The following is a 15,603-nucleotide window of genomic DNA, read 5'->3' as shown; positions in this document are numbered from 1 at the left end:
TTCTGTGAACAAGACAATACTGTAAAAAATTGGCAGTGATAGTAAAATTGGCATATTACTTTGAGATTTTTGGGGGTGTATCTCTCTTTTTAGTAATTACATTTACAGATGTTTGGTAACTTACTAAGAAATTAAAACTTCCAAAAAATATGAAATGGCAGTCATTAATTTTGTGTGACATATTTAATGCCAAAGATTAAACATTAAAAGGTTATACTTCTATCACAGCCCTCATTAAGTTATTTCTGTTTATCTGTGGTAGATCGATCTGAATGAAAAGATAATCTCTAACCTTAGTGAGGTAAACTCATATGGTTTTATCCACGTAGGGACAAAATTTAAATACTTCTCTAAATAAAAAATATGTATGCATAATCTTGTTTGATTTAATATGCCTAGTTAGCTGGATGTGTGTTTTCAGAGTCCTAGTAGTTAGGACCTCCAAAGACCTGAATTTCACCTATGGAATAAAATAGTTGTTAAAATAATTAAATATTTTTAAAGTTTCACTGCCAATTGTTTTAATTGGGAAATTATTCATTTCCACCCTCCCGCGTTCTCACCAGTTCAAGATGTTTATATTCGTATTCTAAATAGAGCTTTTAACCCTTGGGAGCTGAAAATCTAGACTATCACAATGTTATATATACTATTACATGTGGATTTAAAGTTTTTTAAATCTGCAGATGAACAGAATGAAGACTCATAAGAACTCTATAGCTAATGGGGAATTCCTTTCACTTGAGTGCTAATTTAACATCTCTACTCATACTGGCAATTCCAATAGGTTTTTAAATGCCTTGTTAAAAAAAAAAAAGTATCAGGTATTTTTCCTGCAGATAAAAACACATTAAAGTGTTATTTTTATTTCAAAAACAACCATCAATGTTACTGTGCTAATTCTAAGCAGTGAAGGCTGTATAGTGCCCCCTAGTGGTGATTTTGGTAATTGTCATTTGTGTAGTTAAACAATTTTTACTAGAAATAAAATTGCAGTTGCCTTGTTTGAAGTCCAGACCCTCCTTACAACACTTTATTGATAATGTTTTTTCATATTTTGTATGCCATCTTGTGATTATTAAAGTACAGTACAATAATTCATTCAGGCCTGTCTCCCAGTTTCAAGGAGCTGATAACTTTACAATACTATAAGAGTTTTATTTTTGTTTCTTTAAAGTGCCAACAGTCTGTTCAAATCTACCTATCATGTCCTAAGTGAGGTGGTTCAAACTTAAATCAGTGTTGTTATGCTTGTTGTATCAATACATTATTTTCAAAGCTGGAACAGGATTTAGTTTTTCTGAAAAGATGCAAATTAGTGTTAGGTTAGTGTTAGTGCTTCAACATTGAGAGGTTAGACGAAGGACTTACTGAAGTTTCTGAAGCCTGTAGCAAAGGTCAAGAAGTACACCACTACCATCAGAGAGGCTCAAAATCTTAATATTATCAGCTGGAGAAGGAACTTGACAAGACAGCAGTGCTTAGGGATGGTAATCAGAACCACAGTCATGTGTCACGAAACTGCCCATGTCTTTGCAGCTAGTCATTCCTGCCTTTATGCTTTCACGTGGAGAAGTCGAAAGATTACCTTCTAGTGTTTCTTGATGGTTGTAGAAATGTGCTATTCTGTTTGTTTCCTTATTTAAATATGAGTTCGGATAGTATTTTTATTAGGGCATAAATTGCAAAAGAACGTAAGCTAAAAAAGCACCCTGTTCTCCTGTTTAAGGTTGTTTCGAAAAGGCTAAAGCATAATACAACGTTTGGTCTTTTAAAAATAAAACCTGCTTTTGTGCACATGCAAAGTGAGTTGGAGTGACAGAGTTTACTGTAACTCCATCATTTCAAGACAACTGAGATTTTTACATTGAAGTCAAAGATTTTCCTGTCTAGCTTGTAAAGTGTAGATTTAAAAAAGATGTTTACTCTTAAAAAGCATACAGTTTAGTTTGTGTTTTTGTGGAAAGTGTGTTACAAAGGATCGTTTATGTGTTATTGAAAATGTGGCTGACTAACCTTTACCAGCCTCATCTCATCATTGACTTAGATTGCAGTCCCAAGTAGCTACAAGAATTTTATCTTGTATTAAGTGGGGTGGGAGAAAAGGATGGTTATTTGAAGCCAAAGGCTGGTAATTTCATAGTGCTTCTGTGGGGAAAATTAAATCTCTACTTGGACTACACTCCTGCAGTGTCTAGTTATAGTTTTCTAGCACTTGATACACAACGCCCTCCTGCCCAGAAGACATGTTCTGTACAAATCATTATTCTTCCATAAGTAATCAACAACAGAATAAAGAGTTTGCCATTAAGTCACCTACAAGTGGATCCTCACTCCAAAGCTCTAGGTTATAAAGCTGTAATGTAGTTTGTCTGCAGAATAGTTGGAAATCCTTCACAAATACCTCTTTAACACCTGCCTCCTATCCCACTGTATGATTGGCTCCCTAGAAAAGCCTTCCATAGATGGTGCACTGTAATCCTTTTATGTTACTTCTTCAGTGCAGATTATGCAGCAAGAAATAATTAGGAGATTAATTTTCACCTGTCACTGCCAATAATAGATAACCTTGATGCAGTGACAGGGAATTTGGAGAACGGGAACGCATTTAACCCTGTAGCGATTGCCAGATGAAAAGTGGTTACCAGAATATGACCCTGCTTGCTGGCATGAAAACTGAGAGAGATATTGGTCTTTCAGTGTTCTGGTCTCTTCATTGCCCTAGTTTTTGCGCGTTAAACTCTCCCTGTACTATTAATGTGCCACGTGTGCACAGTCTAATCAGACACAAGAAGGCTTTGGAGACCTCTGTCGTCCAGTCTTTTTATTCAGATACAGTTCTGTTGCTTTTCATTATTTCAATTCCCAGTCTGACTGATACACGTAGCAGCTAGAGAAAGGAAGATAGTAATGAAGATGGCTTCATTAGGCAGTGTGCAGTGTTGTCCTTGCCACTATCCACCAAATGCAGCTGAAGAAACGTCCCAGAAGTAATTGTGCATTTGGGGATTTTCAGAGAAGGAGAATTGAGGCTTTTCTAGTCCCTTTCAAAATTAATTGCCTGCTCTTTTCATGTGAGCTTAAAAATACATGCTAGACACTAAGGCAACAAAGGTAAATTTTAAAATAAATCCTCTCCCTCTCCTTTTTGTGTGTGCTCAAGTTTAAATCTACAATCTGTTGAAAATGTAATGGGAAACCAGCCTACAGAAAATGCCATTATTCATATCATCCCGAGCTCATTTATTTTATGTGCAGTAGTAATGATAAGACAGTCTGCTTGGCAATGTTGATAAGCTGGGAAATATCTCAGAGCTATTTGTATAAGTTAAAGCAGATCTTGGTACTGAGCGATAAGGAAACTGTGATGGGCCTTTTGGCAATCTGCTGAGCTAGAAGCTAATAAAGATTTTAATGGGAAGACCTCATTAGGATTAGGGAGAAGATCTATTATCTCAGATTTACACAACATAAACATTGGGGCAACTTTAAATTTTTCCTTTTTATTCATTAAATACTATTGCTGAATGTGAATCCTTATAAATCCAGTCTGAATCTTTGTGTGTGTGTGTGCCAGGAGCCATTGCCAGCTGTTTGCTGAGCAAAGATACAAGGCCAGCTTTTGTGGCATTGCATTTGCAGTACATGCAAGGAATAACAGAGCGTCATATTTTTAGGGAGCTGTTCAAATTTTGTAGGGACAGAAATGTAATCGATGTTTGGTGTTCGGAAATCGTTGTCTAGGAGAGCAGCCTTCCTATCCCTTCTGCACGGTGAAGGTTGTCTTCGTAAACAGATTTGCCCACTGCTGTCTTGTGTATCTACTGACAACTAGACTGAAATACTAGGGATGAATGGGGTGTTAACCTCAAATCCTATGGGGGGTCGTATCACCAGTGCAGCTAGAGCCACCTTCAGTGTAACCAGGTTGAGACAATTGACATGCTTCGATGGCCCCATTTGCACAGCAGAGCTGAGTTAAATCCCAGCTACAGCCTGATAATCATGTTATAGTTCTGCTCATGAGCAAGGTTTAAACATGGACCATTCACACTGTGAGGAATCATGCTGTGCACCATGTCTGGACTCAGCCTGGTTACTGCCTGTATTTAGTAACTTCTGTATGTGCACAGTGCATATGGGCCTCAAAAAAGCCTTGATTTACACAGGCTTTTGGGGTGTGTTTTACAACCTTGCTTTAAGGACTCTTCAAACTATATTGTGACTGAATTGGATTATAATATGGTTTAGATTGCCAGCATGAATGCCAAACAATTTTATGTCCAGGTAGAAAAACATATAGGAACATTGTTTAGTTTGGGGTTTTTAACTCTGCTTGAATCTGTTCACACTATGTCCAAACCATGTTGGAACCTGGTTCTGCCATAAAGGAGTTTAAACCATGTTATTAAACAAAGTAAAAATCCCCATGTATACAGGGGTTCTGTCACTTTGCACGCTGATACGGGAGCGCCTTTAGAACCTTGTTAATAATTATTATTTTAAAGATTGGTTGTTACTACAGTTAATAACAGAGATTCCACCTTTTTTTTTTTCATTATTTGAGGCAGCTCTTAATAGAGTTATGTCTTAATAGAGAATGTCTGATGGACCGTCTCCCCTCCCACCGATGATCAAATAACGTCTTTGGCAACTACAGCAATTGATTATGGGGAAAAGTAATGTTAGGAAAATATGGTAAAGCATTTTTAGTTTCCTTAATGTGACACAGTGGCTAGAAACCAAAAGGAGAGCCGGCACCCTGCGACCAGCCAGCTTTCCACGAACTATAAGCAAGTGTTCTCCAGACCACTGTTTGAGAACCACTGATTTATTATGTTTGTGGGCCTTAAAGGGACACTCTGTACAAATTTTGTATGCCAGCATTTCTTTGGTTGGGGAACCTACCCACTATGGCATTTCCCTACCCCTCTTCTCTCCTTGAGTATTTCCATCCCCTAGCCCCTCACCAGCATGGAACCAGATGGGCAGAGTTGGAGGAACAGTGCCATGCCCTTACTCCTAAGGACAAAGAAATTCACTACCCTGGGTTGGTGCGAAACAGCACTGTCTATTTAAAGCACTAGGGCCATGCATAGATAATATACTGCTCCAGGAAGGTTGCCATTTAAACAAGGTTTCCACGATTTGTGTTTGATGTGAATGAAACTTTTTGTTTTGTCTGTAGACCTCAGCGGAGCTGGAGCTGCCTCGTATCAGGAGTGGCTTGATAACAAGCAAGGTATGAGATCAAGTCTCTCCAACATGGGCACTGGAGACTGATTTAGCTTGGTTTCTCTCAGTTGAATTGGTCTTTTTCTCTGTCTTTTTTGCTCTTTCTTTCTCTGTCTCCAAGCCAGTGCTTTGCTGACAGTTCCATGGCAGCTAAAGGCTAACTTGTTAGCTCAGGGCCTTGTTACAGGCTTGTCACGTGCCCCAAGTCAGCCTTCCAAAACCCCAAATTCTCCATCATTAACAAACGAAAATGGAATGCTGTAAAATGAAGTGGCATCTGCACCCAATAATAGTTTTTACCAATTTAATTGTATGGTTAAGGGGAAAAATTTATGAAAGTAAACAGAAACGTTGAGTTAATGCAAGACACATGCTAGTGTACTTTAACACTGGACTTTCTGTGATTTTTTTGTCAGTTTCACTGACAGACTGGTTCGAACTTGTCCAACCCACAGTCTTTTCCTGTGGCAATGTCATTATGAGCTGGATAAGTCTCGTGTGACTTAAGGGGGAAAAATCTCTTGTTCCTTCACTGTAGGCTTTGAAGAGATAATCTTGTCAGTAAAATTTGAAGATGGGAAAGTATATGGGGACAGGATTCAAAGCCAGGTTATTTCTTCTAATTCTGTAGCTCAACAGAGTATTGGGGGGTCTTATGTCCCCCAGGAGGTCTTCTCTAAAAACTGCAATTGCAAAAACTTGTCTGTTACTGTAGAGAGAGCTGTGTATTTAGTGCTGAACCTGTATTAATAATCAGTGAGGGAAAAATATGCTGCCTTCAGTCCAGAATTTCATTTATTATGAGCTATAGCAAGAAGATAAGGGGAAATAATTATCTTAACCTCATCATAGTAACAGTGGCGGGGTTTCACGCTGCTGTTGACCAGGATCATGTGATAGCAACAAAGAAGCAAGACTATCCTTTGCTGAAATTCTGATCCTTCTACATTATTGTCCAAAACAGAACATCCGGGAACAAAAGAACCTCATGGGTTTCATTGTTTGGTTGGTTTAATTTTCTGACTGTGCCTCAACTATTGCTACATTCCCATCTTCTGATGATAAATGGACTTTGCAAATCAAAGATGGAATGAAGTGCCTCTCCTGGCTGTGGTTTTTTAAAGAAATTTGTAAGCCATTCTCCTCTCCAGTTACCTTTACACTAATCTTTCGCTGTTTTCTTTATCGATTGTAGTAAATACCTAATCATCGCTAAGCTTTCCTTTCAGCCGTGAGAGCCAGCAGGCTGGGCTGGAAGAATTATAATCCATGATGGTTTCTTGATTAAATTAAGACTGCCAAAAGGTTGGAGTCCTCTAAACCATTCTAGTTCAGGGTGTTCTTTGTGGTAGGCAAATAGCTCAGTCTCTGGAAGAAGATTTTGTCCTATTATGTTTGCTTGCTCACTCGTTTTTTTCTTTTTGATGTTTTATGGGAAATAATAGAATTTTCCTATTTTTTTTTAAAAAAAGAACTACTTCCACATTCAGTAAACATTTTTAGAGCCATCCTAATATGCCAGAAACTCATTTTTGAAAGGTCGTAGACTTTTTTCCTGTCTTTTCACCATTCTTGTTGATTATCAAGATGGAGGGGTGTGTATATAATCAGCAAAGCTGTCTAACATTAAAGTGCCTAGATATTTATTATTATGTATTTGTCTGTGGTAGCACTCACAATATGTCCAGCCTTGCTCACACTGGAGCTCCCTCCTCCATCTCCTTCCACTTAGCAATCTGAAAAGAGCAGGATCGTCATATCCATTAACACCTGTTTATGAGCCTCACATTGAGAATCCATGTGGTAGGCTCTATCGAGACATTCTAGAAGAGACAGTCTCTGGCTGGAGAAGCTCACAGTCTAATGCCTAAAACTTTCAAAATGTTACTAGTATAACTGTTGTCAACAAAGTGTGTGAGTTGCAGGGGTTTGTTTTAGCCAATATAGTTATGCCCGTAAAAGCTCTAGTGTAGACACAGTTATACGGGTATGAGGGCACTTTATACCTGGTAACGTTTATTTTACTTCACTGACCTTTTATACTGATATAATTGTGTATATACTGGGGGGCGTTGCCACTTTAACTGTACCAGCATAGTAAAAGCTGCATGTGGACAAGGCATAAGGGTATGTGTGTCTATAATAACTTGGAATCAGCCTCCTAACTTCCAGTGGACAGGTCATTTTGTTAAGTTGCAGTAGGGTTTGACATCACAATTTGTGACAGTATACAAAACATACAATATGTAGCTGGCAGTAGAGCCAAAATTCTGGATGTGGCCCAATACATTTGTTTTTTTTTAAACTCATCCTCAGCGTGGCCAGGGCTCTTTAAGAGAGCTAAACCTTCAAGCTGTATAAAATGTGATTGCTGTAGATTCATTTTATAACAGCTTGCTTATCTCCTAGAAATTAGGCTGTAATGAGGTTTGGTTTATATATTTTACTTCTCTCCTCATTAAAGGGCTATCTTTCAGAAGAAACGCTTTGTGTGTTGAAATATTGCACGGTTAAAATGAAGGCAGGTTTATAAGGTTTTAATGTACTTGGGAGCCAAGGTTTTGCAGCTTTATAGCAAAGATGTTGTAACAAAGGCATAAGGGTATGCCTTTGTGGTAAGGGTGTGCTGTATTTTAGTCATGCAGTTGCACAAGAGAAATCTTTAGTAAAATGCCTAGCAGTCAGTCAGGAGAAACTCTGAGGGAAACAGCTGCCTCTGGATTCCAAGCTTGGTCTTGGCCGATATTAAATCCATTATTCTTAACAATCCGTGAATCCTAAACTATTTCCTTTTTTTGTCTCAAAGATTACATAGATATTGCTGCATTTTGTAATTGTGCCACACCGTTTGGGAGGTGTATTTCGTAGGTAGCATAGGACTCTCGTTTAGTGCTGAAATAAACCATGTACACATGCTGGCTGTCCGTATCCTAAGAAAGATGTAGGTCTGTATACACTGCTTACAGAGCACTGGCAGAACGGTATCCTTGGGTTGTCCAAAGGCTGGATCTACATTGTCTTCACAGTGGAGATAGCACTTGCTCTGGCAGCATTTCGTCCTTTCCACCATTGTTCCACCCGGGACAGCAAGCCCTAAAAAATAGAGAAAATAAACAATTTGGTTCTTGAACCTGGGGAAAGGGAGGAATATGGCTTAGTGCCTCGGTAATTGGAGCAATGTATAATGAGGTGATATTGGCAAGTGTGTGGAGTGGGGTCTGAATCCTTTATACAGCCGCTGCAACATCTCCTTTCAGTCATAGATGTTACTAATTTAAAAGACCTCAAAGGCCATTTGGTTTATCCCCCTACTAATGCAGAGTTGTCTGCTATAGCATATCATCTAGTGCCTTCTCCAGTCCAGTTCTAATCATACCAAGCAAATACTCCCTGCTTCACACAGGAGACTATTCCACAACCTAATCCATCTCACTTTTCCGGGTTTCGTCTTCACATTGAATATCACGGCTTTGGATTATTTTCTCCCAGCTATTTAAGATTTGCATTTTACCCAAGGTGAATATGACTTTATTTTTCTGCTGCTCTTTGACTTGCTGGCTCTCTTGGTATTACTTCTCCATCCCCACTGGTATGTGTGACTCCTCCTAAATTAGTATTATTGTGGATTTTGTCACCTCGCCTCCGTTTGTCACCAGTACAAATAATTCTGGAGCAAATGTTGAAAGCGAGGATGGAGGGCAGCTAATCTGGTCATTGTCTCGAATGCCAGTGCAACTACAGCATTGCCAGCGCATCTATACTGTGGGTATGGATAACTATCTGCTGGGAGCTAGATCTATGCTGTGCCAGATCGGCCATTAAACAGCCAGTATAGAACCAGGCCAGATTTGAAACCTTGACCTTAAACTGTAGGCTTTTTCTCCAATTATCAATCCCCTGAGCTATCTAGTGCCCACGTATGCCATCTTTTATTAGAGTCTTCATACAACCAGTCACCTTGTTTGTGGGACAACAATAAACAAAGCATAAATGTATAATTGGGCCACTTTTAATACAGCCCAGCTCTATCTCCTGAACTCTCTTTAGAGCAAGTGTATATTGAATGGCTAAGGAGACTATACAGGGGTTTCTATGCAATGACTAGAGGGATTTGGAAGACTATTTGTGAGCTGTCCAGTCCATAGTAAACAGAGAAGAAGTGTTATTTGTGTAGATGTTAATTTAAATAGATCCCATGTGGGAAGGAAAGAAATATAAATGAGCCATTTTGTTAGCTCTGGAGTTGTGTGGAGCTGTCATGAGTTTTCTTCTTCCATCTTCCAGACACTTGTGTAGTGATGTCTCCTATTACATCTTGAAGCTGTTAATGAGACCACCAGAGATACAGAGTCACCTCTGTAGTAGAAAAACATTTGGAAAGAAGTTTAAGTGGCTTTTATTTTTTCTCTCTTTTACTGGTGATATGCTTAAATTAAAAAATGGCTAAGATTGATTTTATATTGGTTTTAATGTCTGGTATATCCTTTATCAAGGGAATACGGTTCTGCATTTGCAGCTGAATGGACTTGGTCACCGTTTCTGTGATAATTATGAGATCAAAGATAAACCTTTGGCAGGCTACCTGATTGTTAGGGGCATAGAGCGTGTCTATAGCACAGTTAGGGTAACATGTTTTTCATGGTGGTGGAATAGAATCAAAATCCCTCATGCTGTTTTGAAATTTTAGAGAGATGTCAGAAACAGCCATGCTAGCACAGTTCCATCTTCAGCCTGGAAAAGGTCTTTATTCTTATTAATATTGGTTATTTGAATTGTGGTTGCACCAAGGAGACCCAGTCATGAATCTGGACCCTACTGTGCAAGGCACTGTTCAAACACAGAACGAAAAGTTAGTCCCTGCCCCAAAGAGCTTTGGCTTCTTAAGTCTAACTGTGATTACATTTATTGCTAGAGCCCATTTAAAAAAAAACAAAACTGTTCTTCTTTTAAAATAAGTCGGCTGTCTTTTCTTTAGATCATTGTAAACATATCAGGAGATATACTGATAGGATGGTGCACTGAGAATCTAAGCCAGGAGCCACCTTCCCCACTCTTATGTAGAGGACAGTACCATGTAGTGAGGCGGAAAGCAAACTTTTATGCTATTTTGTGTCAAAAAAACCCTCCATTATAAAAGATGTTGGTGGGGGTGAGGGAGGGTTGTGGTTTCAGTGCCTTGTTAGCGAAGAATTGCCATGCTCCAACTCATTTTTGCAGCTAGCATGGGGGAGAAAGGGAGAGAGGAAAAGAGATGGGCTTTGTGTGTGTATGTTGGCTCTGGCTGTCTAAATTGGTAATGGTGTCTGGAAGGAATCCAGGCTGTTGTAAATATGAACTTTTGTCAATATTCTCCACGCTTCTTTGGACTCTAGGGTGGGCTTTATTAGCTGAAGGTCACACCATTGTGTTGTCTCCCCTCCTGAGACCTCTGATACCTTCCTGAAAGGATTCCCATTATCCAGGGCTTAGAAGCCAGTGGCACTGAAGCTGATAAGCTTAAGAGGCATATTTCATCCCCCCCATTGCTGCTTCTAGAAGACAAACAGTGTTTATCATTCCTGATTAATTCCAGCTGAACAAAAATATAAAATAAACTAGGAGGCATGAACGTACGCACACACAATTACCATTTTTAGGCCAGCCTTCTGGCAAGGTGTCGACTCATCATAGTGGTTGCAACAAGCAGTGCGTGTTGCCACCTCCTTGTAATCTTGGCCGAAGATGAATCCGAAGATGAATTTAGCAACATGAAAGGATCCCAGGCTATGATCAGTTAAAAGAAGAAGGGGGGGGGGGGGAAGGAATAGCAGCGTGAGGATCGAGGCTGGAATTTATTTGTGACAATTAAACATTAAGATCCTGGGAGAGTAGGGCCACCCGGTGCGTGAACGGCTTTACATTACCTGGAAAAGATGAATGGCCCAAGGAGAGAGAGAAGGGCAAGGATTTTACTCTCTGCTACATGAAAAGAATCATGAAAACATAGCATATCGTGCTTCTGTATCTCACAACTCCCTTCATCACAGTTCAAACCCTTTCCTAGGAATAGCGTGTAAGAGAACTGAGAGATTTAAATGGAAGTTTAAGAAGCTCTTTTGCTTCTTTGTATTCAATTCTTTTTTTTTTTTTTGGAAATGTTCTGCCGATTTTCAAGATTCTGGTGTTTCAGTATAAATCTCTCTCCTCTGTGGCTACAAGCTCCGTTTACTATTATTTTTACTTTTAGCAAGATTCAGCATGTGATGTATTTCAAAAATCTCAGAATTAGCACATTGTCTGGTTTAACAATAACTAGAGATCTACTACGCAGCTTTGTGCATCTGTAAAAATACACAAGCAGCATTATCCAGTGGACCTGAGAGTCAAGAGCCCTGGGTTCTGTTAGCTGTGCCACTGGCCTGCCATGTGATGCAGGGCAAGTCACTTCAGCTCTCTGTGCCTCAGTCTTCCCATCCGTAAAATGGGGATAACACAACCTATCTTTGTATTCAAAATTGTTTGAGATCTATAGGTGACGAGTCCTATAATATAGCCAGTGCCAGGTATTTGTGTTAAAAACATAACTTAGTCCCTGTCCCCAAGAGCTTAGAAATGCAAAGATACAAACAAATATGATAGAGCTGCATGTGCAGTTCAAGTGGCTGTTTTGGAATGTGGGAGGGAGCACTTAGTGAGCCTCGACTGAATGTCTTTTCCAAGCATAGGAAATAACACAAAAGGCACCCTTCGGAATCGTGTCCTGTTATAACAGGATCCTCAGCCAGGTCTTTCAAAAGTGACTTGCTTTTGGGTGCCCAGCTTGAGATGCCTTAAAAAGGCATGATTTTCAGAGATTGCTATTAAGAAACAGCATTGTCAGGGGGACTATAATTTTTCTGCTTTAAAAGATTTAGCATTTGCAACTGGAAACTTTGCATTTCCCTGCATTGAATTGAGAATTCAGAATCAGGTGAATGTATCTTCCACTGCACAGTGTAGGCCTGAGAGCCTCATAAGACTTTTCTCAGCTCTCCTCATGGCCTCCACAGCAGAGCTGCATGGTTTTGTGAGGATCTGCTTAATGCAGTGTTATGTTTTGCAGCATGGATGCTATACACAAGGATTCTACACAAAAACCAGATCTACCACTCAATGCATGTTGCAGTAAATCCCTGCCGATGCTTGAATTTGATCCATGTTTAAACATGACGTGTGGTCTTAGGTTGCAACTAACTCGGTTTCCCTGGCCAGAACGCACAGGGATGGAGTGGGGTTACAAACCATTTTACAAAACCGTGTTCACTCCATGCCAGGAAGAACCATGTGTAAGCATGGATCTTGTTAATTTGGCTCCAGCAGGAGTGTAGACAGGGCCTAATAGCAAAAGCGGTCAAGTAGTAGAGCTGTTGGTCAGCTTAGACAAGAAATGCAATTTCAGTAATGCTGTTTAAACTGCCCTATATCAGAAGTTCCAGCCAACAAAGCTAATTAGAATTCCCATTTTGAAGTGAATACAGTAATTTCACTGTAACCGTGAACAGTTGTGGCAATGCAGGCCTTTAATAATAATTTTTTCTAGTTTCAGAGGAACAGCCGTGTTAGTCTGTATTCGCAAAAAGAAAAGGAGTACTTGTGGCACCTTAGAGACTAACCAATTTATTTGAGCATGAGCTTTCGTGAGCTACAGCTCACTTCATCAGATGTATACCGTGGAAACTGCAGCAGACTTTATATACACACAGAGAATACACAGCACTCTCTGAATCTTTTGTTTATTTAGTTTTGATTCAGGGATTGGATTTAACTTGTCCCCCTCAACATCAGATATGATACAGTTAATTTTATATGGCAATCTTTTTAGACATACCACAAAACCCTTTAAAGAGAGAAGTAGACCAGAGAACAAAAATGCTTAACCAAGCCAAGTGTACAGTAAAAGGCACTAAAGTTGCCAGTATGGATGTTGCTGCAGAACTGATTATGGTGATGCAGTAAGGAGGGAAAGAGTTAGTCATATGCTAAGGTAAACGAGATAGAGTGACTCAGAGAGAGTTCGAGGTAGATGCTGTATTTTTGTCAGTAGATACAGAGGGTCAAATTCAGAGCTGATGCCTATAGTGGTGTAAATTACAGGGTCCAAGGAAGTCTTAAATCAGTATAACTTATGCAGTAAGGGGTCAGAAAAGAGGAAGGTAGCAGAAAAAGCTGCTTGTAGCTGGATGTGAAAAAGGGTAGGTACGCACACATGCACACTTCTTAACGCTGTGTTCAGGCTCTTCAGCATGTAATTTAAAAACCTGCTCCTGTTGAAGTCAATGGCAAGAGTCTTATTGATCTCAGTGGTGCAAGATCAGGGGCCTAAGGCAGCTTAGGGTATGTCTACACTACGAAATTAGGTCGATTTTATAGAAATCGATTTTTAGAAGTCGATTTTATGCAGTCCATTGCGTATGTCCACACGAAGCGCATTAAGTCGGCAGAGTATGTCCTCACTACTGTGGCCAGCATCGACTTACGGAGCGGTGCACAGTCTCCGCCGTCCATTGGAATTCTGGGTTAAGCTCCCAATGCCTGATGGGGCAAAAACATTGTCGCAGGTGGTTTTGGGTACATGTTGTCAGTCGCCCCTCCCTCTGTGAAAGCAATGGCAGGCAATCGTTTTGTGCCTTTTTTCCTGGGTTACCCATGCAGACACCATACCACGGCAAGCATGGAGCCCGCTCAGCTCACCGTCACCGCTGCTGTTGTGGGCAAGTCTGCTGTGGGGGCTGCTATGATCCAAATAGCCAATGAAATCATTGACGTTCTGTTATCAAGGGTAGTGACTCTGGGAAATGTGCGGGCCTTTTTAGATTTTAGGTGCATCATATTCCTGCCCTTTGTTGCTGGTGAAGAAGTCTTGCAGCCATACATTCCAGTCCGGTCGGCACTGTAACACCCCATAGATCTTCTGTGGTTGACATATATAACAGCTCCAGGGCTCCTGCTCTTTTGCCTTGGCCGAGGTACCTTGCCCTACCAGGACCTCCAAGCATTCGACACAAGCACCTGCAGCAGCTGGCATTGCTACACAGCAGCAGCTCCTGGGTGCCTTCGCAGCAGATGGTGCAGTAGGACTACTAGCCATCCTTGTCCATGGTGTACGGCTCCACCGCTTCCGCTGCAGCTCTGCTCTCCTGCAACTCTGCAGCAGACGGTGCAGTAGGACTGGTAGCCGTCCTCATCAGACATGTAGCTTGGCCGGGGGTTCTGAAAACGTCTTCCCTACCCGGCTCCAAGCAACTTCCAGGGCCTGGTGTATGGCTCCACCTCTTCCGCTGCAATTCTGCTCTCCTGCGAGCTGAAGGCTTCTGCCTCAGGCTGCTCTCCCAGAAGGCAGCACCGCACGGTTGCACCTACCGCAGCCTACCCCTTGCTCCCATGACTCATAAAGCCTGGACAGTAGTAAGGAGCAGTTGAACTATAGGTTGAGCAAGTGCAGAATGGTGGTAGAATGTGCCTTTGGATGTTTAAAAGCTCGCTGGCGCTGTTGGTCAGACCTGAGCACAGCCAACATTCCCATTGTTAAAAGAAAAGGAGTACTTGTGGCACCTTAGAGACTAACCAATTTATTTGAGCATAAGCTTTCGTGAGCTACAGCTCACTTCATCGGATGCATTCCGATGAAGTGAGCTGTAGCTCACGAAAGCTTATGCTCAAATAAATTGGTTAGTTTCTAAGGTGCCACAAGTACTCCTTTTCTTTTTGCAAATACAGACTAACACGGCTGTTACTCTGATTCCCATTGTTATTGCTGCTTGCTGTGTGCTCCATAATATCTGTGAGAGTAAGGGGGAGACATTTATGGCGGGGTGGGAGGTTGAGGCAAATCGCCTGGCATCCAATTTTGAGCAGCCAGACACCAGGGCGATTAGAAGAGCACAGAAAGGCGTGCTGCGCATCAGAGAGGCTTTGAAAACCAGTTTTATGACTGGCCAGGCTTCGGTGTGACAGTTGTGTGTGTTTCTCCTTGATGCAAACCCACCCCCTTTGTTGATTTTAATTCCCTGTAAGCCAACCACCCTACCCCTTTCGGAATAATGTAACTATTGTTTTGAAACCATGCATTCTTTCTTTATTAATTTAAAAAAAAAAAAAGAGATAACGGACAAAGTAGCCCGGGTGGGGTTGGGGAGGAGGGAAGGACAAGGCCACATTGCTTATTGTAGCCAGACTAAAAATCAAACCGTTTGAATGACAGCCTTCTGTTGCTTGGGCCATCCTCTGGAGTGGAGTGGCTGGATGCCTGGAGTCTCTCCCCCTCTCTTCTCCCCTTTCCCCCATGTTCTTGGGCGTCTGGGTGAGGAGGCTATGAAACATGGGTAGGCGGTTATACAGTGGATGCAGCGG

At 40.9% G+C, this 15,603-nt stretch overlaps 1 protein-coding gene across 11 annotated transcripts in view; it reads left to right on the top strand.

Moving 5' to 3' along the window:
- The window catches only part of FBRSL1 (fibrosin like 1), a 771,378-nt gene that overhangs the window by 638,790 nt on the left and 116,985 nt on the right, over positions 1 to 15,603 (top strand). For 8 of the 11 annotated variants that reach the window (XM_048821199.2, XM_048821205.2, XM_048821198.2 and 5 more), the window contains one exon: positions 5,189 to 5,242. The exons of the other annotated variants lie outside the window; for them this stretch is intronic. In XM_048821199.2, coding sequence (XP_048677156.1) covers positions 5,189 to 5,242 — 54 coding nt within the window. The remainder of the gene's footprint in view (positions 1 to 5,188; positions 5,243 to 15,603) is intronic. 11 annotated transcript variants of the gene reach the window in all.

The sequence above is a fragment of the Caretta caretta genome, chromosome 15, assembly GCF_965140235.1.
Source record: "Caretta caretta isolate rCarCar2 chromosome 15, rCarCar1.hap1, whole genome shotgun sequence".
Taxonomy (NCBI): Eukaryota; Metazoa; Chordata; order Testudines; family Cheloniidae; genus Caretta; species Caretta caretta.
Note: the sequence above shows the minus strand (reverse complement) of the source record. Positions and strands in the feature narration are given on the sequence as shown.